This window comes from Orcinus orca, chromosome 3 (assembly GCF_937001465.1).
Source record: "Orcinus orca chromosome 3, mOrcOrc1.1, whole genome shotgun sequence".
NCBI classification, from domain to species: Eukaryota; Metazoa; Chordata; class Mammalia; order Artiodactyla; family Delphinidae; genus Orcinus; species Orcinus orca.
Window position 1 is genome coordinate 52,072,098 of NC_064561.1, and position 26,824 is coordinate 52,098,921.

At 34.5% G+C, this 26,824-nt stretch overlaps 1 protein-coding gene and 1 long non-coding RNA gene across 8 annotated transcripts in view; one reads left to right on the plus strand and one right to left on the minus strand.

The window, feature by feature from the left end:
- Positions 1–26,824, plus strand: part of CLINT1 (clathrin interactor 1) — a 67,228-nt gene that overhangs the window by 37,551 nt on the left and 2,853 nt on the right. For 4 of the 7 annotated variants that reach the window (XM_033407912.2, XM_033407911.2, XM_049707804.1 and 1 more), the window contains 10 exons: positions 304–408; positions 937–1,033; positions 2,604–2,712; positions 3,664–3,828; positions 6,667–6,844; positions 10,406–10,652; positions 12,718–12,787; positions 20,021–20,095; positions 23,851–24,143; positions 26,010–26,214. In XM_033407912.2, coding sequence (XP_033263803.1) covers positions 317–408; positions 937–1,033; positions 2,604–2,712; positions 3,664–3,828; positions 6,667–6,844; positions 10,406–10,652; positions 12,718–12,787; positions 20,021–20,095; positions 23,851–24,143; positions 26,010–26,214 — 1,531 coding nt within the window. In that variant the 5' untranslated portion in view covers positions 304–316. The remainder of the gene's footprint in view (positions 1–303; positions 409–936; positions 1,034–2,603; positions 2,713–3,663; positions 3,829–6,666; positions 6,845–10,405; positions 10,653–12,717; positions 12,788–20,020; positions 20,096–23,850; positions 24,144–26,009; positions 26,215–26,824) is intronic. The other 3 variants (XM_004280973.3, XM_049707802.1, XM_049707803.1) reach the window with 2 other exon arrangements.
- Positions 1–26,824, minus strand: part of LOC125963942 (uncharacterized) — a 59,687-nt gene that overhangs the window by 28,150 nt on the left and 4,713 nt on the right. The window lies entirely within an intron of this gene.

The window sequence follows — 26,824 nt, forward strand, 5'->3', positions numbered from 1 at the left end:
TAGCATGTTCAATTTCCTTTTTAATTTGACGTAAAGCCATTTTTTACTGGACTTATGCCAGCTCTAATGTAATCTCTCATCTGTATTCTTGAAGCCTAATGGAATAGTAAAATCTTCTTAAAGATAACTTAAATGTGTTATATAGTGTCCTCAGGGTAGCTTGTGCACAAAAGATGTTTTCTTTCCCACCCTGTAGAGGTATCTCATTAGGACACCCAGTAGTGTCATTATTAAGTTTTCATGTGTTTCTCAGTTTTGATGCTAATCTTTGTGCGTATGTGCATGCATTTTTTTTCTCTGCAGCACCAATGTGGTTATGAATTATTCAGAGATAGAGTCTAAGGTTCGAGAAGCAACGAATGACGATCCTTGGGGACCTTCTGGGCAACTCATGGGAGAGATTGCCAAGTAAGTGATAATTTGACTCAGCAGTGCAGAAAGAATGCAGCTATCTTCACCCAGAAATGTGAAATTTGCTTTCAGTTTTAAACTGTTTAGCTGCCAGATATAAATTTTGCATATAATCATTCATATATTAGTGGGGGAAGTTTTACAGAGGATCCATTCATTAGCTCAGAAAAGTAAAACAAAATTTTTCTTTTTCAATGAAGTTTAGACAAACTTTGTTAAAATTTTGACAAATGCATATAAAATGACTTAAAATAAAGCTAGGAAAATTTTTTCCTGATGAACATCTGGACGATTACGCCAGTGAATGAAGGGCTTGTAAAATATGATATTAATTAGTGGGACTTATGAATGTGCTCAATATTGTATAAAATATAAGAAAGACATTTTTAAGGAAGCATATCTAAAGTTTTTTGAATTAAGCTTATTAATTTTTTAAAGCTCTTTAGGAAAACACAGAACAAGCCTGCCATCTACTGTCAGAATTAACACACTGCAAACTCTTAAGGAAAATTATTCTTTTTTCAGGGCTACATTTATGTACGAACAATTTCCAGAACTTATGAACATGCTTTGGTCACGAATGTTAAAAGACAACAAAAAAAATTGGAGAAGAGTTTATAAGGTATGGGTTTTAGTCTGTATTTATTATTTGACATGTTGAAGACAAATGCTTGAAGTTTTAAGGTGTACATACATAAGTGATTATGAAGGATGTTGAATCCTAGAATAGAATATTCTAAAACAGGTAAAAGAAGTATATTTGCTGTTTGTGTTCTGTTTTCTAGTCACCATAAACCACTCTTCATATATTTGTCCATATCGAAAGTAATGAATCTATAGTAGTATGCATGTTTAGTGTATGAGCAATTAAGATGAAAACCACCCTCTAATATGCTTTGTCATCTCTACATAAAAATTTGCCAGTATTATTACAGTATTGTACACCAAAAATATGTGTTAAATTTAAGTATAACAGGAGATTCTAAAGCATTAAAATTCTAACTTTTTAAAATTTGCAAATATGTACTCTTTTGTTAGATTCCTTTCATTTAATACTGATCTCATCATATAATGTAGAATTCTAAAACAAGATAGTAATCTGTTCTTCCATCCCCACGATATTTTCTTGCTGCTCAGAAAGTTTTTCTGTGCTTTCCAAAATGGTGTTATTATATTTATATTTGAAACTTTGAAAGAAACGTTTCTGGCTTTCAGTATTGAAAATCAGTGCTTTATTTAGTTCCATGTTTTTGATGTTGTTTGTCTCTGAAAACATTCACTGTCATTCCTTTAGCTTATACAGTAGTAGTGATGAAATAGTTTAAATTTCTATAACTTAATTTTTTTTAATTAGAGCTTTTTGTTTGTTTTAATAATTCTTGGGTAAACTACTTTTTTAACGAATAAACTCCTGGTAGAATGAGGGTTTTTTGCCCCTCAATTTCTTCAACCTAACTAGATTTTCATAGATCTAATCATCTTTATGTGAGGTTTGTTCCAAACAAAGTTAAGTTCAGAATTCATAATTCATTGGTTTTTAGTGCATTCACAAAGTTGTGTAGTAGTTACTAATGTCTAAACCAGAACATTTTCATCACTTCAAAAAGAAATCCCGTAAACATTCTTTTCTCATATTTGCTGGCAGCGAGTTTTTTTTTCCTTTGATTCTTTTTTTTTACGTGTCAGCATAAATCACCTTTTTAGCAGAAAATATCTATATTTTCCAAAGCAAGCAGCAAGTTTTTTAAACAAAAGCCACATCATAAACCTCCCAAATTAAATTTTATCTGAGGAAAAATGCTGTGAGGTCATGTAATTACCAAATAATTGTTCTCTTTAAACTGATGCTTCTAACACTAAAACTGAACCAGCTTTCTAAAAAGCTTAGTGTTCATTTATATCATACATTCAGATATTTAACATCTAAGTTTTTTTTTTAATCTTTTGACACGTGTATCCAGTGGACAGTTTATAATTACTTAGTACGCTTGGTATAAGAGGAACTTTAAATTGATAATAAGAGTTTTTAAAGGTACTTTTAAAGTCTAATGTAAGGTAAAGAACCCACATACACATACGCACACAAAGATTATTTATTTGCTAATGTTAGAATTTTTTTTTTTTAGCCATTTACCAGAGCTCTACCAGAATTTATTTCATTAAATCTCATTTGGTGCTTTGTATTTTTACAGTCATTGCTGCTCCTAGCTTACCTCATAAGGAATGGATCAGAGCGTGTTGTTACAAGTGCCAGAGAACACATTTATGATTTGCGATCCCTGGAAAATTACCACTTTGTAGGTGAGCAATGGAAAAACCTATAAGCAAATTAAAACAGTAGTTGGAGTTGTCAGTCACCTGAACCAGCTTAGAAGCTTCTCCGCTCTAATTAGAATGTGACTGTTGCTGGTTGTGTGACGAGTGCAGAATCCAAGACGTGGGGCCCTAGAGTATTAATTAGTGAAGACAAGAACTTGCAGAAAATACTGGCTAATAACAACAGAACCAACACAACATGAGTGTTCGGGTTTATATTAAAATATGCACTAGAGACTGGTCCCCTGTGGTGTCCATAAAGGAATAGCTTTAATCATATGGGAAGAAAAGGTTAGAGCTCCAAAACACACACATCTGTTTGAAGCTGGGGGTTTTTTTTCCTCCCACCAAATAATATTTACTGTGTAAAGGCAGCAAGGCCAGAGTGTGTTTTGAATGTGAAAGAGGATACAGAATGAACCACATTTCATTTTGTAGCATACCCCAGTTGAAAGCATTTTAAAAATTCAGTTTTTCAGCTACACTAAATCCTGGTAATTAGTGTTTCCAAACTTGTATTGGGGAGACGAAGGCGTTTGGGTGCTTTTCAGTCATTAAAATATACGTTTCGTTTTGTTTTGTTAAAATACCATAGAAAAAGAAAATAACATTTTTGGATATTAGTCCATTTTATATGGTTATTGTTAGTAATCCTTTTTAGTGGATCTTTAATTGATTTTGCATAGAACTGTTATCTGTGGTCCTTTTTAGTTCATCTTTGCACTCTCTTATAAGCCAAAATTGCATCTCAAGACTTAGGATTTGATGAGGAAATGACAAAATTCAGTAACACAATTTGCCTCTTTTTATTCACTTTAAAATATTGAAGTTGGTTTCTTGTGTTGAAATTTTCATGTCTTTTTTGTGTGTGTTAAAGAGTTTGATACATATTAACTGAATTCTTAAGGTTTTGTTTCTCCCTTACCATCCTCACAGATGAGCATGGCAAGGATCAAGGTATAAATATTCGCCAGAAGGTGAAAGAATTGGTTGAATTTGCCCAGGATGATGACAGGCTTCGTGAAGAGCGAAAGAAAGCAAAGAAGAACAAAGACAAATATGTTGGGGTTTCCTCAGACAGTGTTGGAGGATTCAGATACAGTGAGTATCAAAGACAGACTGGCACCTAAGCATCAGTTTAGCTTCTTGGGTGTATTTTAAGAATCATTGAAATACAGGAGACAAAAATGCTATTTTGAATACATACAATACTGAGATATATGTAATACTCATTTTGGCTCCTGTGGATCTTAGGAATCTTTCTATTTTTTACTTTTGCGTTTCAAGAATATGATTTTAACCATTAAGCATTATTGAATGATGAAACTTTGAGTTGACATACAGAGAATAAAATAGATATATGCCCTTTCCTCTTGGGGTTCCCATTCTAAGAAAAAAAAGGATTTCTGTAACTTACCATGTAGAGCATTAAAAAAAAAGTTTGATGAAGAGATTCATCCTCCTAATTCAAAACCAGTTTAGTTCTATTTTTGGCCAAAAATAGAGCTACAGTTTAGTCCATCCTGAGTCTGTTCCCTTAATTAAGCACTGCGTTAATTTGATGTAGAAAAAGGTAACTGACAATACCATCAGTTTTTCATCTAGGCCTACACTGTATTGTTCCTAACATATTTAAGAACAGCTAGAACATTCATCTCTCATGTTTATTTTTAATGTAATAATATGGCTTTCCTAAAATAGATCACTAGGCAGGTGCTTGAAACAGATACAGAAAATAAGAACTCTCTTTCATGTTCCTTTGGACTCGTTCTGTCTTCTCTGAACACTGACAGTCCCTTGTCATTTTGTATATACACAGACAGGCCAGTGCCACGTATACTTAGCAGCTGCATATTGGGGATCTCTAACTGCCCCCCAACTATATCTAAGTTTGTTTATATTTGAATTATACTGAGATCTCGTAACTCCTTCATTGTAACTGTGTAAAAATTTTCTATTTCTTACCTTGCGAGTATCTATAAAATGTCTTCGCTCCTTTTCTCCTCTGCTTTCTTGCCCTCAAATTAAAAATACTGCACTTAATTGGTTAATGTTTCTAACAGCAGAAAAATTCCTTTTTTTAATGTCCCATATCACATTTAAGTCAGTTCTTGAATTGGGCAAAAATGTTTCTCTTAAATAAATCACAAAAATATGTTTTGGAGTTTTTATTTGTTTAGGGGAGTAAGAAGTCTTTCAATTATTTACCCAAGTAAATATTTTATTCTTTAGATTTTTCGAAGTAGCTTTAGCAGTTTAATGTGTTTTTGAGTAGAAAGAGCTGTTTGCCACTCCTTTCCTCATTCTACTTGCTAGTAGTCCTTTTTTTAATCAGCACGATATATAATTAGATAAATTTAGACAATTGAGTAAGTTTTTAGACTTAGAGTGAACTAATTACATCATCTGCATTAGAGATAGAGCTGAATGTCCTGTGCATTGCCTTCTTTTATAAATTATTTTTAATGTTATATATATTATTCAGAGACTTAATCAACTTTAACTATTTTACATGCTTTTTATTTTGACATTAGATAATGTTTTGCCAATATCCAGTATCTCTGGCACTCATTTAGTATGATGTCCACCGTGCTAATTTAGTTTTCACCTGCTTTCATTTATCCTGTAAATTTGTTTCTTTTCAAAGTCTAGTTCATCACATTGTTATTGAAGTGTACATATACATTGTTGGAGAGCCATTCATTTTTATAATACCATCCTGGCTTAAATTTTGTCTAGAAAACATTTTTTTCATGTTCTCTTTAAGTTGGTGGTCACTTTCAGATTTAGTAGACGTATTTTTAAATCCTCAAACTCTCACAGAAAATTTTGGCTTTGCAGTTTTACTGAGTAATTCAGCAAAATGGTTTTGTTCGATCTCCAAAGGGCATGTATGCCATCAGAACTTGTTAACCAAAGTTTAAACAAAAGCTCAGTTATCCACCTTTTGATTATTTTGCTGTTTCTCATTGGTCTTCCTTTTTCTCTGCACCCTGCCTTAATTTTCGGTCTTCTTTTTAACCACGCATGATTTTTCTGCACCTTGTACTCTTGCCTCTTTTGTTGAGTTTGGACATGAAAATGGAAGAGGGTCTATTTAGCGCCTGTAATTCCTGTCTCTTCTTTAGGCCCTCAAAGTCAAGGACTAAAACAAATCTTGACATTTTGGGGCTTTTTTTCACTGCCAGTGATCTACTATCTCCATTATCAAATTCACACAGAGGCTCCCTAGGTTTTGCCAGTCCCCGCATAATGTTTGGACTTGGTGTTTGAATAGATCATCACTGTTCTGAACTGCTTGAGCATATTTCATGATTCTAGTCTGTATAGTTTTTGGTAGTTAGAATATTCTTTTCTTTTTAAAATAATTGAAGGATGCTTTCCCATGCCATGAATTACATTTATTTTTCTAGTTTGATGGTAAAGAATGACAGTTATGAGTCTTTACAGTATATTGGGATATGTAGCATTCAGAGTAGTGTTTCCTGTAGTTTGTGTTTTGTAAGAGATTGTTGCTGTCCAGTGCTTTTCTAATAATTGAAAAACCATTAAGAAATGGGAATGAAATATAATGCATTAAGTGACTTTTGTGAAAACAAAAGATTTCCATTTCTCTTTTGCTTATATAGCTCGTGTTGGTTTTTGTGTTCTCCTCTACTCCTTTCAGCAGCCCTTAAGAACTTCCTGATATGCTGTGCTGTGCATTAAGGTTGTGTTAGTTTTCATAAACAAAAGCTTTTGAATCTGCATTCCTGCCACTTAATGACTGGCACTACATGCTGTGCCTTGCTGCAGTTGTGTTGATTCAGCACTGTGGGAGCTTTCTGTTTTCCTTTGAAAACTATTTTATTATGAGGAAAAGTTTCAGAAATAAGGACTATAGACACCTTTTGAATTTAATATCCTTAGAGTTGCTTCTTTTTTTAATGCTTTATATAGGTGAACGATATGATCCTGAGCCTAAATCAAAATGGGATGAGGACTGGGATAAAAGCAAGAGTGCTTTTCCATTCAGTGATAAATTAGGTGAACTGAGTGATAAAATTGGAAGCACAATTGACGACACCATCAGCAAGTTCCGGAGGAAAGATAGAGAAGACTCTCCAGAAAGATGCAGGTATTATTAACACTTTGTCTCCTGGGTCTCTTGGAAAGGGAACTAAATTGACACAGCTGGGTCTTGGGTTTTTTTATTTGTTTTGGGTGTTGGCATTATCTGAAATTCAGCTTTATTTGTTTGTTTCTTTAATTTATTTTTTAGAGCAATTTTAGCTTCACAGAAAAATTGTGCATAAAGTACAGGGAGTTGCTGCATAACCCCACCTCTCCAAGTGCAAGAATGCATGCACACACACACGGTTTCTCCTGTTATTAACGTCTTGCATTAGTGTGGTACATTTATTAACAATTGATAACCAATATTATTAACTAAACTCTTCAGTTTGCATTAGGGTTTACTGTGTTGTATAGTTGACAAATGCATAGTATCCACCATTACAGAACCATACAGAGTAGTTTCACTCCCCTAAAAATGCCTTGTGCAAAAATATGGAAAAATTCATGAATTTGCATGTCAGCCTTGCATGGGGGCAGGCTAATCTAGTTCCCTGACGAGGGATTGAACCGAGACCATGGCAGTGAAAACGCCAAGTCCTAACCACTGGACCGCCAGGGAATTCCCAGGTCATGCGAATTTTCACTGTATTCCATTTTTAGTATATTTGCTGCTGATTTATACATATATATATAGTGTGTGTGTGTGTATTTACACACACATATATACAGTGCAGCTGTTTATAAGATGCTGTGTCAGACATTTGCATTTAGTATTGACACACTTTCCTTGTCTGTGTCCATTTATTTCTAAAATTGATCACATTTCCTGTATGTTTTTATTCAGGCCATTTATTGGAATTTTTTTTCCCAGTAAGAACTTGAATAGCTTATTTTGCAATTGGGCATCTGATGATCCAGGGATCTAAGGTATTGCTGAGGGATAATGAAGTTTATTATTTTATTAGATTTAAACAAAAGTTAGGGGTTTGAAAATTCTTCCTGTGACATTTCATTAAGATTCTGTGTCAGTTTATACCAGAAAAAAAAAACTCCAGATGGATATTTGGACTAAAATGTTTTCGAGTATGACCTGTATTTTCATAGATTACATTTTCTAATGGTGGGGTATTTGTATTTAGTTTTACATAGAACAATACTAGGAACCTTTTAGCATTCACTTTTTCTTACCTACCAATATAGCTATTAACTAGTTTTTCTGCCAGTTATAAGGGCAATATATGTAGCACTTAATTTGCAAAGCAAGTTTTATAAGATCTTTGTCATTTGTGCCTCACTGTATCTCTATTAGATAGTCTAGAGCAAGGATTTTACCATTATTTTTGGGGAGTAAGAACTGAAGCCCAGTCAGGCTGTGTGGAACTTGCCTAAAGTAACGCAGAGATGCGACCAAAACTTCAAGTGAGTTCTTGTAACTAAGTACCATCTCTTTTTCTCTTATAAAAAAATCTTAACAGTTCAGATTTAGGGGTCATTAAAAAGAAATAAAAATAATAATTTTGAAACTATTCAGATTCTAAAATATTTTAGTGTCTTCTCATTACGTTTCCATATTTATTAAATCTGTGGAATTCCTGTCTGTTTCTGGAATATGACCTTTGAAGAACCAGAATTTATTTTTAATACTTTGAATATATTTTACAACTATATTTCTAGCTCTTTCATACTGAAGGTGTATGCATATGGTAATAATAAATAACTAAACTATGGAAAACGATGCCTACCTCAAATACTCTGTGCTGTTTTTCCCTCTTTAATGTTCTTGTGGCCTTTGTGTTCACACTTTTGGTTTGACTTAGAAAACATAGTGGCCACATATTCTGTTGCTATTTCCTGAAGAAGTATGGGAATCAGGTAGGTAGGCTGGTTAGAAATCTAACTATGTACCTTCTTGTTTTGTTTTTTCTTCTTTGCCCTCCACCCACAATTTTTCTTTACTTGCTTTGTCTTCCTATTCTTTTTTTCTGTTTCTTCCTTGATTTTTTCTTTTCTACATTTGCCTCTAAGACAGGATCTGCTAGAGTTCCTAAATCTTTTATATATTCAGGTTTAAAAGAGTGAAAATGTAGTGTATGTTATTTGTTTTAGTAACTAAAGAGCAAACCAGGGACTTACATCTTGGAGTATATGTGAGAGAAGAATAGATTTTTAGACAAAGTTGCATGGGACCTATCTGGCATGTTATCAGAATTTTAGACTTAATAGCTCATTATTAGATTCAGGAATTCTTGAACACTGATCATATCTGAAGCTTTCATTTCATTGTGTGCTAGTAAGGTTTATATTCTCACCTTGTAAAGAAATTACCTTGCACTATAATCAAATTGGACATCAGAAAGGTAAGAAGTTTCAGTCTTAGATATAGGACTGATGGTGGTAATTTTTAGGTCATTTGTTGCTGAGAAATTAGTAAGTGACAAGGTGTTTTGAACACTTGATCAGAACTTGTAGATTCCCTAAAATGTTTATAGATAAAAATACGTTTAACCCCTTTGCTCAGTGTGGGAAGCCATTCTTCTTGATTCTTGATTTATACAGGTTCCAAATTGATTTATATTTAAGTAGAAATTGCTTTAGATTAGTCCGAGTTAAATTGCATCAGTAATAATAGTCATAGTTTTAAGGAGAATTTTAAGTATTTTACTTCAGAATATTTATAATTTAAACCACCTACTCTGAAATTAAGAAATAATAGGTAATGGAACGTATTTCAGGCAATTTCTCTCTCTGTCCTACTTGCACCAGAAAAAAAAACCCAATGCGTCATTACTGGAGAGCACACTAGTACTGACATATTTAATTTGGGGCATATGAAAAACACAGTTCTTTTACTCGTTCTGTATTTTTTTCCTTTCGCATGTTAAGAAGAAGAAAAAATCTTTGAATGTGCCTGAAAAGGAATTCTTTTAAAATATTTTAAATATATTTAAATTTTCTGTGAAGCAGTTTTCTTAGTTTTGTGAAAGTTTGATCTCGCGATTCTATATAGTAAAATAGAGCACAGTTCTTGTAAAGTGCATTACCTCATTTTTCTGCATTTACAGATGAGAGTTTAATCATTTGAATGCAGATAGGATAATATTTAAAAGATATCCATCGAAATTATAGTATTTTATTATATATTTGCATTAGTATAGGAGAGTCAGTGACAGAATCATGTTATATAAATGGAACTGTAGTTGTTGCACAGTCCATTTCAAGAAAATGGTTATCAAATGCAGCTATTTGAGCTCCTAGACTCTAATCAATTGATTCTGATATAAGAATAACCCTATTTTATTTTTTAATTAAGCTTTAAATCTATAATAAATAAGCACTTGAATTATTTCAGGCTTTTTTATTTGTACACATTTATGTAAATACTTTTTTGTAGCAGTGTTTTAGACTTACCTGGGGAATTTGATGGGTTCCCACTTCCGCTCCCCAGTGCATACATATGATTATTCAGATAGCTTAGATAACATTCTCTTGATCCCTGTCAAATAGTCAAAGTATGGAATTTTGGAGTTACTACATTTGAAATTCTTTAGCTCAAATCACTGAGGGCTCCATTTTAAAGTAATCCCTAGTCTTATTATTTTCCTTCTTTTTTAATATCTTTTAGTGACAGTGATGAGGAAAAGAAAGCAAGAAGAGGCAGATCTCCCAAAGGTGAATTCAAAGATGAAGAGGAGACTGTGACGACAAAACATATCCATATCACACAGGCCACAGAGACCACCACCACAAGACACAAGCGCACAGCAAATCCTTCCAAAACCATTGATCTTGGAGCAGCAGCACATTACACAGGGGACAAAGCAAGTCCAGATCAGAATGCTTCAGCTCATACACCTCAGTCTTCAGTTAAGGTGGGAATGGCACGAGTTTACACATTATACACAGTTTTATTCTTATAAATTACTTTTAGAATTACTGCATTAGTAGTCTCAGGCATTTCTAGGTAATCATATTAATTACAGATCATCTGGCATGTATTAGTCATTAATAATAAGAAATCTCTTTGGAGGAAGAAACCTGTCCAATTGCTGAATGATTATCTATGTACTTTCTATGAAAATAGTAATAACACTCTTGGTTCATTTGGGAAAGGCTGTGAATCAGAATGTAGTGCATCTGTTTCCTTCTAGACACCACCACTGGTACCAAGTGTGAGATTCACTAAGGAAAACATGGTAGTGTTTGGAAATTGTAAGAAATGACCACTTGTATATATGACAAGTAGTTATATAGCAGAACTGGTCTTGTTTAATACAGAGATCGTTCCTCTGAAAAGGAGGTTTATTTGCCCTGTGGTCAGTATTGATTAGTAGCAGCACTAATTCTTGTAACTGTCTTCACTTTTTATTCCGCACAGAAATGAAATCCACCTGATTGATAGATACCTGGCTGCAAGCTAGTCTTTTGGACAGAAATCTGCCTAAGAGGGAGGTTTGCCCTGAAAGCCTCAATAGTTGTTTTGTTACTCTCCCCCCACTAGTATTCACCCAGCTTGTATCTTTGCATCAAATGTAGCTGAAAGCTAGGGAAAATATTTTTCTAATGTATCTTGCAAATTGCAGGTGACTCTAAAAATAAAGCTAGTCCTACTTAGTGTCAAGAACTGTGTCAAGTTTTCCCACATATCTTCTGGTGTATAATTTCACCCATATTGTGCTCTTTTTAGTTTTGAGGAAAACCTCAAAATTACAACTCAACTTTAGTTGTAGTTAAAAGGGGGAAATGGATGTGTTATTTCCTTGTGGTCTTAGTTTTCCCCTGCTGTGGATACAGTTGCTTACTGATGACTGTCTAAGATCTGGTAGATAGTCATAATTAAAACCCAAATAATACATGATGGCTGTTATATGAAGAGTTCATTTATGGTTGCATGGGGAAAATCATCCAACCTGTATAATTTTTTTTAACAGTAAACTGAGACTTTTATATCTTAAAAGGATTTTAAATATCAATATGTAGTACAGCCTGAATGTATGTCCCTGCCATAAATACTTTAAATTTATAGTGTAAGCTTTTTGACTTTGTTTTTATTACCAAAAAAAATGCATAGAACTCTGAAGTTCTCAGCAAGTTACTCAGCTGCTTCAGATCTCTTTCAACCTCAAGGCCTTTTTGAACCACAGTATATAGTGTTTTAATCTTCAAAGCTCAAATTAACATGCCTAGGAATTTACAGTGTTTTCCTGTTGCCTAGCACTTCTGTTCTAATTTAACATGTATGTATTGAACATTGAGGACCTATGCATTAGGGTGCTTAGAACTATGTATAGGAGAAAAATCATATTACAACTCCAGCCCCACAGTTTAGTTTGGGAACTAAATATAAAACAGATGTCAAGGTATATCAGACCAACATAGAATTATACTGACCTGAGCTAGATAGGATGTTGGCCTCCAGTCCAGTAGATCTCAGACCTTCTTATGCATTGGAATTACTTAAAGGAGCTTTCTAAGACTGTACAGACCAAGATCCCAACCTGGGCAATTATGATTCAGTATGTTGTGATGGAGCTGGGCGTATATATTTCTTTAATGCTTCTCAAGTGATTCTGTGTTAAGATTTGAGTGGGATCTGGAAGGTATGTTTTTTCAGAGTGAAATGCAGTAAGAAATGAGAAAGTAGCCCAGGAGTAGTGGACATGCCTAATCTTGTCTGATCTCCGAAAAGAAGTGAGTTAGGGAAAAGAGGAGTGTGGATGTTAGGGACTTTTACAATGGTAGGCATTTAAAAATACTATCTCTCCATAAGGATTCAAGGTCACTTCTCTTTTTTCAGAAAAGGAAATCTACCTTTATTAAGATAATTACAGGTATTTGTGTCTCAGTTGGGAATTAAAGATGAGTAGAGCAGATTTTTTTTAAAAAAATAGTAGAAATATGTTTTCTAAGCTTATTTAGTTCTGTGTGTGTTTTCAGACTTCAGTGCCTAGCAGTAAGTCATCTGGTGACCTTGTTGATCTGTTTGATGGCACCAGCCAATCAACAGGTAAGCTTCCATATTGGCTTTTTCTTTTTATCAATAGTATTCTTGGTTTCAGAGTAATTTTTTTTAATGGCAAATAAAAGATGGAATGAAAATTTTAAAAAAAAATTTTTGCATTAGATTTATTTTTAATGTGAAATTAATTCACTTTGAGCATTATTTGGGAGGAAGTGTTTAATTGCCTTAAATAAGGAAGGTGAGCACTTAAATATTTGACTGGTAATTCAGTAATCTCTCTCAATTTCTTTAGCACTGAGTATTTGGGGTCCCTTTGCTTTTTCTATAAGCAAAATGGACTGCTCTGCCCATTTCACTGTCTTTCCATAAATCTTAATTCTGGCTGTCAAACTACCCACGCCTAGAGTTCATTTAAACTTTTCATTCATTTATTCACTAAACATTTATCGAACCAGACACTGGCCTGGGTGCTTGCAGTATAATGCTTAGTAAAACAGTTCTTGCCCTCACGGTAAGGTCAAGTGGAGGAAGTAATCATTAACCAAAGAGTCACAAATAGTTACCTAGTTACAAACATACAGAGTGCTTTGGAGGAAAGGGGCATTCTGTGAAAGTGTGACATATTTTAAAGAGGGCTGCAGCAAAAGAATAGTCCATTTACCAAGATTTTCTCACAGAGAAGATTAATGGTTTCTTCAGTTTGATGTCCAGTATGTGCTAGATTTTTTTGAGTAATTCCCTATAAATTGTTTTCAAGAAAATTGATTATTTTAGCTTGCATTTGATGATTATGGAGTCGTAATAAACTGTACTGCAAGTCAAAACAGCTTAAGAAATAAAACTTATGTTTAAAGTTCATTTCACATTAAAATGTAACTGGCGAGATTGGCATAGAAATAATGTCAAAGTAAATCTGTTGTTTCTAGTTGTGTGTAATAATTTTTCAAAACTGAATTGTTTTAAAATTTACATTAGTGTTTATGATGAAAATTACTTCTCACTGATAGTTTAGTACATATGATTAAAGTCTCCTATTATTTTCTCCCTGTCCTTGCCTACTATCATAAAATTAATTCTTAGACTAGGTGTGAACTTACTCGGGTGTCTGGTTCAATCCAATTTCTGAGATTCTTCAGTTCCCACTCCCTTTTTTCTGTAAATGTAACTACGTAAAATTATTCCTTAAACTCTATTGAACTGTCATGCCCAAGTTTGCAAACAACTACATTAGTTGTTTAACAATTTATGTGCTGTCTTTTTGTACATTGAAGATTTTCATAGTAGTATTAACTGGTAGTTAGCATGTAGTCATATAATACAGACTTAGTGTCACAGAATATCAAATATTTTGGATTTCCTGGTATGAAATATTAAAGAGCCCTTTTCATGCATCTGTGAAAATTTTTAATGGAGCAATCAGAGAAGAATTAACTAGGAAGGTCAGATGAGTGAATCTAACTTTTTTCCTTGGTGTTAGCCAGATTGCTTTGAACAGAGAGAATTATTAAATACCAGCATGCTTCCTTTGCTTGGCAAGAAACCTTTGAGTGGTTTTTCTTCTCTAGTGCAAGCAGTAGATTGGCTAATTAAATAGAAGTAGCAATTAATATTAATACAGTAATTGAGACAAAGTCTGAATGAAATTTGGAATATTTCTTGCCTTAATGTTTTTATCTTAATAATTTCTAAAAACCAACCGAAAATGGGTTGACATCATAAATTTTTTTTTAATTGTTCACTGTTTATTATCACGGTCACTCGTTTTTTTAAATTAATTTTTTTTTTTTTTTTTGGCTGCGTTGGGTCTTCGTTGCTGTGCGCGGGCTTTCTCTTGTTGCCACGAGAGGGGGCTGCTCTTTGTTGAGGTGTGCGGGCTTCTCGTTGCATTCTCGTTTAAGGTGGCTTCTCTTGTTGCGGGGCACACGGACTCTGGACGTGCGGGCTTTAGTAGTTGTGGCACAGGGCTCAGTAGTTGTGGCTCGTGGGCTCTAGAGTGCAGGCTCAGTAGTTGTGGCACATGGGCTTAGTTGCTCCGCGGCATGTGGGATCCTTCTGGACCAGGGCTCGAACCCGTGTCCCCTGCATTGGCAGGAGAATTCTTAACCACTGCACCACCAGGGAAGTCCCCATAATTATTTTTTAAAGTTCACTCCTGTTTGAAACAGTTTAACCACTTTGTGTAGAACCCCCTCCAATCAGTAAGATGAATTTCATTACTATGAATTTCTATTTAAATATTTTAGTAGTAATATATTTTAAATTGAATTCAGCAGTGGAAAAAAAAATTGGATGTTAAATCTTTAGCACCTACATGTAAGAAAGTCTAAGAATCTACCATATCAGCATTGCTATTTGGTATGCCATTTGGGTGTCATTTCCAATATGTGCCTATATTTATAATACTGCTGTCATGCAAGTAATATGGACATGAACTGTAAACCTAAGCAGATACAGCTTCTGTACCATTCACCAGATAAATGTCTCCTTGGAGAAAATGCTCAGATTTTCTTTTTTTATGTGTTATTTCATCCTTTTTGTTAGCATCTTCAGAAGTATATGTGGTAAAATCATTGTGGAATATCAACCAAGTTTAAAAGTACACATGTGAAACCCATTCATCAAGATTTTCTTGAGACTCTGATGATAAATGTCCCACTCTGGTGATGTTCTTTTAAAATCTGTACTCAAATGATATTTTGGTGACATTTATACATAGTATGTCTCTAAGTAAACATTTTTTAAATGAATAATAATGTATTTAGAAAATAAGCCAGTTACAAATATAATGCCAAGAACCATTCCATTTCATTTTTAGTATATCTCGTCTTCAGAGTTTCCGTTGTCTCCTTTTGTCCCTTTTGTAATTAAGGAATTCAGATCTTGATTAACATACTACTACATAAGTTGTTTCTAGTACAATGAATGAGGTTGAAGAGAAAATATAAAGACTTTACAAGGCTTGCAATATCTTTTGATTTTTTGGTTGTTAAAAAATATCTTTTAAGATTAACGTGTATAAAATCCAAAATGTTCATTACATTTACATTTGAACCTGTTGCCTTGTACTCCGTTATCACTAAAGTTAGTTGAGGATATTTACATGGATGTGAACCACCTTGTTATAGCCAAGTTACTGGTTATTACAACCCAACTTACATATTAGAATTTTCATGGGCGTTGTCTCTAGTTTAACCTAAGTTTACTAAGAATAAAATGTTTTACCATATTCTGTTTTCACTAATATAAAAGTAGTGTGTGCTCATTTTAGAAATTTTATGGAAAAAAAGTAATTCACCGTAACTTAGGTGCATAAAGTTAACTATTAATAATTTTGAATAGTCTTTCTTTAAACATTTTCTATATAATCAGTCAATATATTTTATTTAAGCATTTATTTATTTATTTTTTTTCCACAACTCACACACACTGTATTTTATTTTTACAAGAGATAAATAAACTGACACCAAGCATTGTAAATAAAGCATTTATTATGTTGCAAATCTTTTTCAGGCTTCTAGATAAAGATTTTATTGTTATTATATTTTTTTGTAAACTCTTTTTCATCTAAAATCTCATGACCATTTCCTTATTATAGTTGGTATTTTACAGACCTTTTAATTGCTTTATAATCTTAACATTATGTAAATATGCTGTAATTTACTTGACCAGTCAGCCTCTTATTTTTTGGACATTAGGTTTTGATTTGTTTCCAAACTTCTCTCTGTTATAAAGTAGTGAAGTAGCATCTTTCAAAATCTTCCATTTTGGTAAGGAGAAAATAATATTTCATTCTATTTTGCATGTGTTTGATGACTGACTTTGAAACTTTTCATGGTTTTATATTGCTAGTTGTAACTTGTCTATTCATGTCCTTTGTCCTTTTTTTTTAAATTGGGGTTGTTTATCCTTATCGATTTTTTAAAAACTTATTTATATTAGTTCTTCATCATATATTTACAATTTTTTGTCATTTCTATTAATTTTGTATTTATTAGAACTCCTTGTGCAAAAGTTTTCATAACGTAATCTAGATTAAATTCTTCATTAAAGAATATTTCCATTTATAGTTAAAGCACTGTCTAGTTCAACTATATTTTTCCTGTTCACAGTGTTGCTTTGGAAAATACATGTTCCCAGCTGGTGATTGTAAATAACCTCCTTGCTTCCCTGAAAAGGCAGATGGAAATGGTTCATTTATAATGACACCTCTCATGTGGGAATCTTGAAGGATAGCTCTTATTGTGAAATTTAGCAGTCTTCCACATGCAGCAATTTTTGGTAGACTCTTACTTAAATTCCCTTAGATAGAAGTTACCTGGGAAAAATGCTTAAGTATAGAAAATGTCTGTTAAATTTAAGGCATTGGTATGAATAACATCATGCATATAGGTTTGGATAGTCCCTCCTAGGAGGGAGAAACTTTTCCTAAATGAAATAAGAGATTTTTAATTTCTGAGATAGTTTCCAAAGTTGAGGATCACATTATGTAAAACACAGTAGAAGTATAATCTGTGGCACTTCAGAAGATGGAGAAAAGTTAAATCCTTTTCAAGGAAAGGTGGCTTCTATTTGTTAAATTCTTATGTGTGTTTCCACTCTTTTACCTCCAGTGTTCTTAAATTAGTCATGTTTGAAATTAAACTCCCTGCAGTGTGGATGGAAAGAATAATATTTGCTATAGACAAGTTATGAACATAGTATAATTTTAGCTTAGGTGTTAGAATGTAGAGCAATAGAATAACAAAATAATTATTTGAAATGTTAAATTCGGGATAGGACAAAAATAAAATATGTCACCCAGTTTGAAGATGTGATTCACAGTATTCAGTGCTATACTCCACAGCATGAATTTTCTTTGTAGCCCAGACTGGATAAGATTTGAAAATTCCGAACTCATTTGGCATAATAAATTACATATTGATGTTTATTCACTGCTTGGATGAAGAAAATGAAAATAATCCCCTATTTTCAAATCCCTTAATGTTATAATAAAAGATGAACTATCATTCTGTTACCTAACAGTATACTTTGATCAATATTTTTAACATGAAGGAATATTACAGAAGACATACTTATGAATATTAAGCAGCAACTGTTCACACCATTGATTTCCCTGCTAGATTTTATTAATATATGTGCTTGTTTATATAGTTTAAAAATATAGCTCATTGATCTTTTGTACCTGTTGTCACATTTATTATGACATATGTACCTTTAAAGAAGAGAAAAATCACTGTGATATTTTCCTTTGGATAAAGCAAGAGCAGACATATAAGCTGTAGTTGTTGCTAGGAGTAGAGAACCTTGGCCTTGGTGGAAGTTAGTTCACGGTGAGTGAGTATATATGTGAATATGTGCATCTGTAATGAGGTGAAGGAATAAGGAATTTGTTAGGCCTGCTGATAGTTGACTACAGTAAATGTGCATTAAAAAGAAATACCAAGTTCACCTGTGTCAGAAACTGATTTGTTCCTTTTATTACTGCTGGCTATTTATTAAGAAGGGGAGATGGTTCTAGTTTAATTAACCCAGTTGAGTGTAGCAGATGGGACAGAATGTCTTGCAGCGATAAGACAATTCAGAAATGGCACCAGATGTTGGAAGCTGTCCCTGGTGGTATTTGAGTGCAGCCCAGATGTTCCAGTCCCACCTGGCTAGTTTCTAAGCACTGCAGGCTAAGCAGCTGTGATGTAACCTATATAATGTTCACATAACAGTAAAAGCACTATAATTGAACTGCCGCTCTAAATTTCTAAGGTTGTGACTCTTAAGAGGTGAAATCTTTAAGGACAAAAATAAGGACAACTATTTAAGGTTTTAGATCCTTTGACTATTGCTGTTTCATTGATAACTGAATTGAGGAGAAGTGGAATATAAAATTTAACAATGTTACTGTTCAAATTATAGATAAAAGTAAATATTCGTACCTATTTAGTGTTTACAAATGAAAATTTGTATGAGAATGTGATGTTATGCATGCAGATTGATCTGCAGCCTTATGATTTGAATCTCACCCCTTTAAAAACACCAGTCTGGAAGTAGCAAAAAGCTACTGGTTTTTTTTTCAAGGATTAAAAATGCAAGTATTTTGCAAATATTTGCAAGTAAACAATAGGAAAAAATAGTCCACGTAAATCATTGCATTCATTTTTCTTCCTATAGCTATTAAAACTGATTACTATGCAGATCAACTTCAAGGGTTTTTGGGGTTTTTTTTTTCCCCTTTTATTTAAAAAAAAGTCAAACTGCAGAAAATTTGTCAAATTTTCTTTGTCTCTCTCTAGTTCTTTTTTGGTTTTGTTTATTTATTGTGCACCGTTTGAGAGAATTGCAAACATCATGACATTTTGCCCCTAAAATACTTCAGCGTATATCTCCTTACAACAAGGACATTCTCCTTCACAATCATAATATAATTATCATACTTGGGGAATTTAACAGTAAAACAGTACTGTTGTATAATAGACCATATTCACATTTCCCTGGTGTCTCAATTACGTCATTTCAGTATAGCACTTACTTAAATATCCAGAGTCCAGTCAAGGATCACCCATTTCATTTACTTGCCATGTTTCTTTAGGCTTCTTTAATCTGGAGTGGTCCTAGTCTTTTTCTTTTATGATGACATTTTCTGAAGAGTCTTGAGAGCTGTTTTGCAGAATGTCCCTCAATTTGTATTTGTCTGATTCATTCTTCATGACTGGAGTCAGGTTAAATATTTTTGGGAAGAATTTGGGTGATGATTTCTTTTTTAGTCCCTTTATATTAGAAGACCCATGAGTGCTATTTTGTCCGATTATTAGTGACATTAAGTTTGAGCACTTGTTTAAGGTGGTATCTATCTGATTTCTGCACTGTAAAAGTAGCTTAATCTCTTTTTATTTGTAATCTGTGGAGTGATGATTTGATTACCCAGCAACATTTTACCCAGGTTTTAGCATCCATTGAAGATTCTTATAAAGAGCATAATTGGCCAGATAAACTGCATGCCTACATTATGTTCGTGAAATGTGAGTAAGGGGTAACTGTAACCACAGTTGTAGTATCTATTATATTACTAGTTATAGAACTGAGGGATACTGTAAGAGCATCTGTCCTGTGGTAGCTTAAAGGGAACATGGTGACATGAAAAGCTGGATCAACTAACTAGCTGTTATGATGGGTCTTGGGGCTCTAGTATTGGGTATTTTTTGAGTGCAGTGCTAAAATGGCTTCCTAAAAGTGCTATCAGTTGTGCTGTGGTTCTGACAGTTTTTTTTCCTCATACTTAATTTCTAGGAGGATCAGCTGATTTATTTGGAGGCTTTGCTGACTTTGGCTCAGCCGCTGCATCAAGCAATTTCCCTTCCCAAGGTACGATATGATTTGATTGGCCAGAAATCTAGGGGCAGTGGAAATGTTACCAAAACAAAACAACCCTTCACCACCCCACCCCCATCTACTTCTTTTGGCCATTTTCTACTTGTAGTAGTATTTATAATTCCCAATTCCCAAAGAATTTATTCACAAAGGTACTTTATTGGGCCAGTATCCTAAATGTGCCAGACGAATTAATCTGGTTGCAGACTACTCAGGTACACCTAAATAAAATTGCCCTCACTCATAAGTGACTCTTGTTTTATTTTAGGGGGCGGGGGGGGGGGCAGGGAGTAGGTGCGTAGGGAGTGTGAATAAGTATAAATCTCGTTTTAGCAGCAAGAATATTATGGTTTATGTTTAGCTTATATGATTTTCTTGAATGAAATTCAGGGACATTGGAGTTGGGCACACCATCTTACCAAAATTCATTTCTTTATAATTTAGACATCTTAAAAGAATTTCTATGAAAAATAACTGAATTTCATTTTGGCATATCCTTAAATGTGAGCAGTTGAACCTCAGGCAAAAAAGAATTCCTCATTCCATGTTAAATTAGAAATTTTAAAATACTCTAGATTTGTTGTGATCATTTCACAATATTTGTAAAGATCAAATCACTATGTTGTCCACCTGAAACTAATATAATGTTATGTGTCAATTAACACCCTCAATTTTTTTAAAATGGCAAAAAAAAAAGCTAACATCCAAGCAGAATATAGGCTTAAACATAATGGACTGAGGTGAAGGGCTTGTGTTTTTCCCCCTTATTATTAATATTTTTATCTTACTACCTCTGCCATATACTTTGGTAGCTATTTAACTTTATGAAAGCCTCTGAGCCTCCACCTTTCTAAAATTGGGAATAATGCTACTTGTCATGGTTCTTTATAAGGATAGAGTAACGTCTGTAGAGACGTGTAGAATAGGGTCTGAGTTCATTATTAAGTGTCTTTTAGGTTGTAAAGGGGTTGTTTCTAATGTTTTTTTCCATAAAATTTGGTCAGTCTGAAGTTTGAGAGATAATATAAAAAATTTAGCTATAAAAATCATAAACATGAGGTGAGGCAAGGAGGAAATATTTAACTGAATTAGTTTTATTATTCATTTCAAGTAGAGTCATCTATCCCCATTAATTGGATTAAAATTTATATTTAGTACCGTCTAGTTTAGGTTAGTGAGGATTTAGGAAGAAAGACGCATAGGTTTTAATGTGATTTGGGTTATTTAGACCACTTGTATAAATTCCAAGTATTTCCCAGAAACCAGGATTGTGGAGTAATGAACTGCTTCATTTTAGAAGTGTGGTTATACCTTGTAAGGGTTAATACCTTGCTATAGGCAAATCAAAGTGGAAAATGAACATTGCCCTAATTTTACAGACTGCCTGTGTAATTCTCAAAGTTGGCTACTATGCAAATAATTCAAATATGTTAATGTTGCTAAGTGATAACATCTCTTCATCTTATGTGATTAACATAACCTGATCACCATTACGCAAGGGGCTGAAACTGTTGCAACAATGATTAATCATTGCTGAACAATATATGCCTCACTAGAAATCTCTTCCTCCCATGATTAATCATCTCAGATAAAGTTTTCAGATGGGGCAACACATTTTGCCCCAGTTTCCATTCTTATTCTGTTTTCTAGATCAAGCAGATAGAAAATCAGCATAAAGTTTACCTTTATCCAGCAGTCTTCCTTAAATTAGTTTAAATTGTTTAATACATAGAACTAATTGTAAAACTCTTAATTCAGTCTTTTTGTAAAGAAGATCAAAGACATTTTAGCAAAACCCGGAAGTAATGAATATCAGCCCAGTTCTTATATTAAATTGTTGGTAGAACATGGGGTTTCTAAGTGAATTATTTTCTCTTTTGAGGGTGCTTACATTACAAAATGGTAATAGAACATATAATTTTAAAGACTTAATGTTATTGTTCTCTTGATATTTAGCATAATGAGACACAATATCATAGTGGGTGGTTACCTTTTAGGCTAGACAAAATGTATTTCCTAGTTGTAAGTGAACATATAGTGCAAAGAAATTAACTTGAGCTACATACTGTTCACTTTCAGATGACAGTTTATATGTAGCTCTTTCTTCACCTTTGCTTTTTTCAACTTCCATTAATTCATATTTATCTGTTTGTCCCTTTCTTAAAGCAAGGTTTGTTTACTTAGTATAGCCTAGTTTAAAAAAATTTTTTTGCAAGTATCACTTGCCTTTATATTTATTGTGTTCCAAATAGTTAGTATTATGTATGCAGAATTTATAGAAGCTTGACTTATACTTTTATATGGCATACCTAAAGGAAAGAAAGTGTGATGCTTTGCCTCTCCTCTGTCTTTTCACAATTAATCCAAAGTAACAATAAACCTCAAATGGCACTTACTATATATTAAGTTATTCAGTCTTCGTAACTTAGATTTTTTAAAAAGTATGGCACGGGGGACTTCTCTGGAAGTCCAGTGGGTAAGACTCCATGCTTCCACTGCAGGGGCATGGGTTCGATCCCTGGTTGGGGAACTAAGATCCCGCATGCCTCACGGTGTGGCCACATAAATAAATAAAAGCTCTCCTTTAAATAAAATAAAAATACAAAGGCACAGAGAAGGTTAAGTAAGGTCACACAGCCAGTAAAATACAAAATCCGTTCTCTTAAATATTTCAGTCTATTAATTAACCTATTAATATTTTTTTTTTTTTCCACGGTACACGGGCCTCTCACTGCCATGGCCTCTCCCGTTGCGGAGCACAGGCTCCGGACACGCAGGCTCAGCGGCCATGGCTCAGGGGCCCAGCCGCTCCACGGCATGTGGGATCTTCCCGGACCGGGGCACGAACCCACGTCCCGCACATCTGCAGGCAGACTCCCAACCATTGCGCCACCAGGGAAGCCCTAACCTATTAATTTTTATATTATTAAATGCATTAAATCTTTTCTATGCATTAAATCTTAAACTTGTTATAATTATACTTTGAAGCATAGTGATAGTTTTGTTTCTTTTTTTAAATATTAGCATGAGTTCCCCTCTTAAGACTATACCCCGCTTTTTACTTAAATAGATTGAACAGTCCCATTTGAAGTAAACAATGTACTAAGGTTATATATCATGGCTTTCTGTAGCCTTTGTGTTGTCAGTGGAAGCATGGCCAAATGGGTGAGAACTTCTTACAGAAATTTAGTAATCCTAGTCTTAATTTTATTGAGTTTTTGGGTTTTTCTTTTTAATGAATTTGGGGTTTTATTTACATGAGATGGTATAAATCATAGTCTGATTTCTCTTTGAACCTTTCCAAATAATGATTGAACAAAATGAGCTGAACTGTCTGATTTTACTGAGTTACTCCTTGCATGAAGATTCTGGATCTCCCAGCAAAGAGTTTAACCAGTTTAGAGGTTTTTTTCTTGTTTTTTGGGGATCTCAGGCTAGTTCATATTTGTTTAGCTAGAAACTTATTTGATATGCAAACTTAGGTTGAAGGAAAGTTTTAGTTTCTGTCATTTCTTTGTGTCACCTCAGACCTGCCAATGCCAAGAGATGGATTTTACTTTATATTTGGAAGTTTTTTTTCTTTGCCACCTTGTTAACACTGGTGGAATATTCATGAGAAAGAATAATGTCCAGATGGAGATGGTACCTGCAGATGTTAATCTGGATGGACACAGATCAGCTCTAATTTGTTTCAGTTGGAAGATTGTCTGTGCATTTCAGAAACTTTCTTACCCTTTTTTCTTTCTCAGTAACAGCAGCAAGTGGGAATGGAGACTTTGGTGACTGGAGTGCCTTCAACCAAGCCCCGTCAGGCCCTGTTGCTGCCAGTGGTGAGCTCTTCAGCAGTGCCTCACAGCCAGCTGTAGAGCTTGTCAGTAGCTCACAACCAGCTTTAGGCCCACCTCCAGCTGCCTCAAATTCTTCAGACCTATTTGATCTTATGGGCTCATCGCAGGCAACAATGACATCTTCCCAGAGTATGAATTTCTCTATGATGAGCACTAATACTGTAGGTCTGGGTTTGCCCATGTCAAGATCACAGGTAAGTTGTCTGCCTCCGTTGGAAACTGTGATTCATAATCTTTGAGATGCTCTAACTATCTAATGGCAGATTAGCATAAAACAGAAAAATAAGCAAGTGACACATAGATTACTTTTGTACATTGCGTTTACCTTGTGTCCCTACCCTGGAATAGTCATTTGGGTTCTCCAGGGCAAGGCCTTCTCACTCTTCTTGCTGTCCATGCAAAGCCAAGTGTGATGCCTTGCACAGAGGAGGCATTTGTTAAAAATTTATTGAACTAATAAACAAATTGGAATTTAATAGTTTAAAAAATTGTTTTTAAGATTAAGGAGTAGAGGAGTTCCCTGGTGGCCCAGTGGTTAAGACTCTGCGTTTCCACTGCAGGGCATGTGGGTTCGATTCCTGGTTGGGGAACCAAGATCCCATGTGCTGTGCTGCACGGCCTAAAAATAAAAAATTAAAGACATTAAAAACAAGAGAAGAGGGGCTTCCCTGGTGGCGCAGCGGTTGAGAGTCCACCTGCCGATGCAGGGGACACGGGTTCGTGCCCCAGTCCGGGAAGATCCCACATGCCAAGGAGCGGCTGGGCCCGTGAGCCATGGCCGCCGAGCCTGCGCGTCCGGAGCCTGTGCTTCGCAATGGGAGAGGCCACAACAGTGAGAGGCCTGTGTACCGCAAAAAAAAAAAAAAAACAAAACAAGAAGAAGAAGGAATAGAGATATATTGCTAATATAGAAAATTATTCTCTAAAATAATGAATGTTCTTCCCTATTCTGGACCTGCTCTACATTATATAATGTTTATATAGGCTCTTCTTTCGACTCTTATTTTCATAAAGGAAAATAACTAAACAGGAACTTTTAAATTCACTTTTTAAAATTAAATCTAAATTACCTAATACTAGCTTAGAATTCAAACAAGTGCAGAATATATGTCTGAGTTGTATCAGGAACTTGCTATTTTTGACTCAGGCTATTCTGAATATTTGTTTATGATGCTAATTATTCATTTTAATATGTAGAATCTCCTATTTTGGGTGTTAGGATGAAGGAAGAGAAGAAAGAAGCAGAAAGGTGACTGATCTGTATAACAGATATTAGACCTAACATTAAGAAAAAGGACATGAAAGCCATACCAGTACCATTAAATTGAACTGAACAAACTCAAGCCAGTTCACTGTTTCTTTCATATGGTCTAAGCATAAAGCCAATCTACTGATTTTCAATCTTAATTGCAACTGTGTTGTGAGTCTTTGCATTGGTCCATTTTAAATTATTCTTCCTATTTGTATTTATTTCCCTTTTTCTGTCCTTGTCACAATTATTCTGGTAGTAACTACCAGGCACCTCTGCTGCTTTTTCCTGAATTTCTCCTTTCTTCTGTATTGGTCCGTACTGTACCAAATTCCACTAGTGTTGCTTGCTTTAGGCAATAGAAATATACATGGAGCAGGGATATGTCAGGTTATGTGGAATGTAATTTGCTGTTTTGATGGTTTTGTTTTTTTAACATGAGAAATCATACCCCGAATTCCATTTTGTAAGAATGAATTTCCACTTGTATATTTCCTTAAAGTTGTACTAACCCGAAGTTAATAGTTGCCCCAGGATTGTGGCTTCTAGACTTGGGGTGATGGGAGGATAACTGTTAGTGTACATATGTTTTTTCCCCACCCCAAACATGATTTGGACTTCAGAGGAATATTATGGGAAGCTGGTGATTCAGGATATTGAAGACCTTAATGTAGAACATTTGTTGTTCTTATTGGTTTCAAGAATTTATTACAAAGTCTAGTATATATTTGGAGTTACTATGATTAAATTGCCGTCTGGTAATCTTTATAGAGCAGATGCTTAATTTTTAGAGCATTTTTCTATTTTCCAGCCTTTGCAAAATGTTAGCACAGTGCTGCAGAAGCCTAATCCTCTCTATAATCAGAATACAGATATGGTCCAGAAGTCAGTCAGCAAAACCCTGCCCTCTACTTGGTCTGACCCCAGCGTAAACATCAGCCTAGACAACTTACTACCTGGTATGCAGCCTTCCAAACCCCAGCAGCCATCACTCAATACAATGATTCAACAACAGAGTAAGTTACTGCAAGACATCCCATTTCTTTGTGTATTTGTAATCCTTTGCCCTTATGCCAGGACTACTTCAAGCCATGAAATAAAACTGTACTGAAAGCAACTGTGTATTCACTTAAGATTGTTTTCACATAATACCTGGTATCCCTCCTGGCACATTGAATTGCTTTGTATTCTGCTCTTGACATGTTAACATTTATTGTATGGTGGTGAGTTTGGGGAGCCTGATCACTAAAATAAAAGTATTTGTTGAGAAAAAATTTTTAATATAGGCAGATATGTCAAGAAACAAAAATCATCTGAACTCCATAATCCAGGGATAATCACCATTAATTCATATTTCTTCACAGTCCATCTTTTCTAACCACATTTTTAATACTTGAGATCATTCTGTCTATATTTTGTTTCTTGCAGTTCATATTCAACATTATTGTTTTTTCTGTGTTGAATATTCTTAAAGAAGGAAAGCATGGGGCTTCCCTGGTGGCACAGTGATGGAGAGTCCGCCTGCCGATGCAGGGGATGCGGGTTCGTGCCCCAGTCCGGGAAGATCCCACATGCCGCGGAGCGGCTAGGCCCGTGAGCCATGGCCGCTGAGCCTGCGCGTCCGGA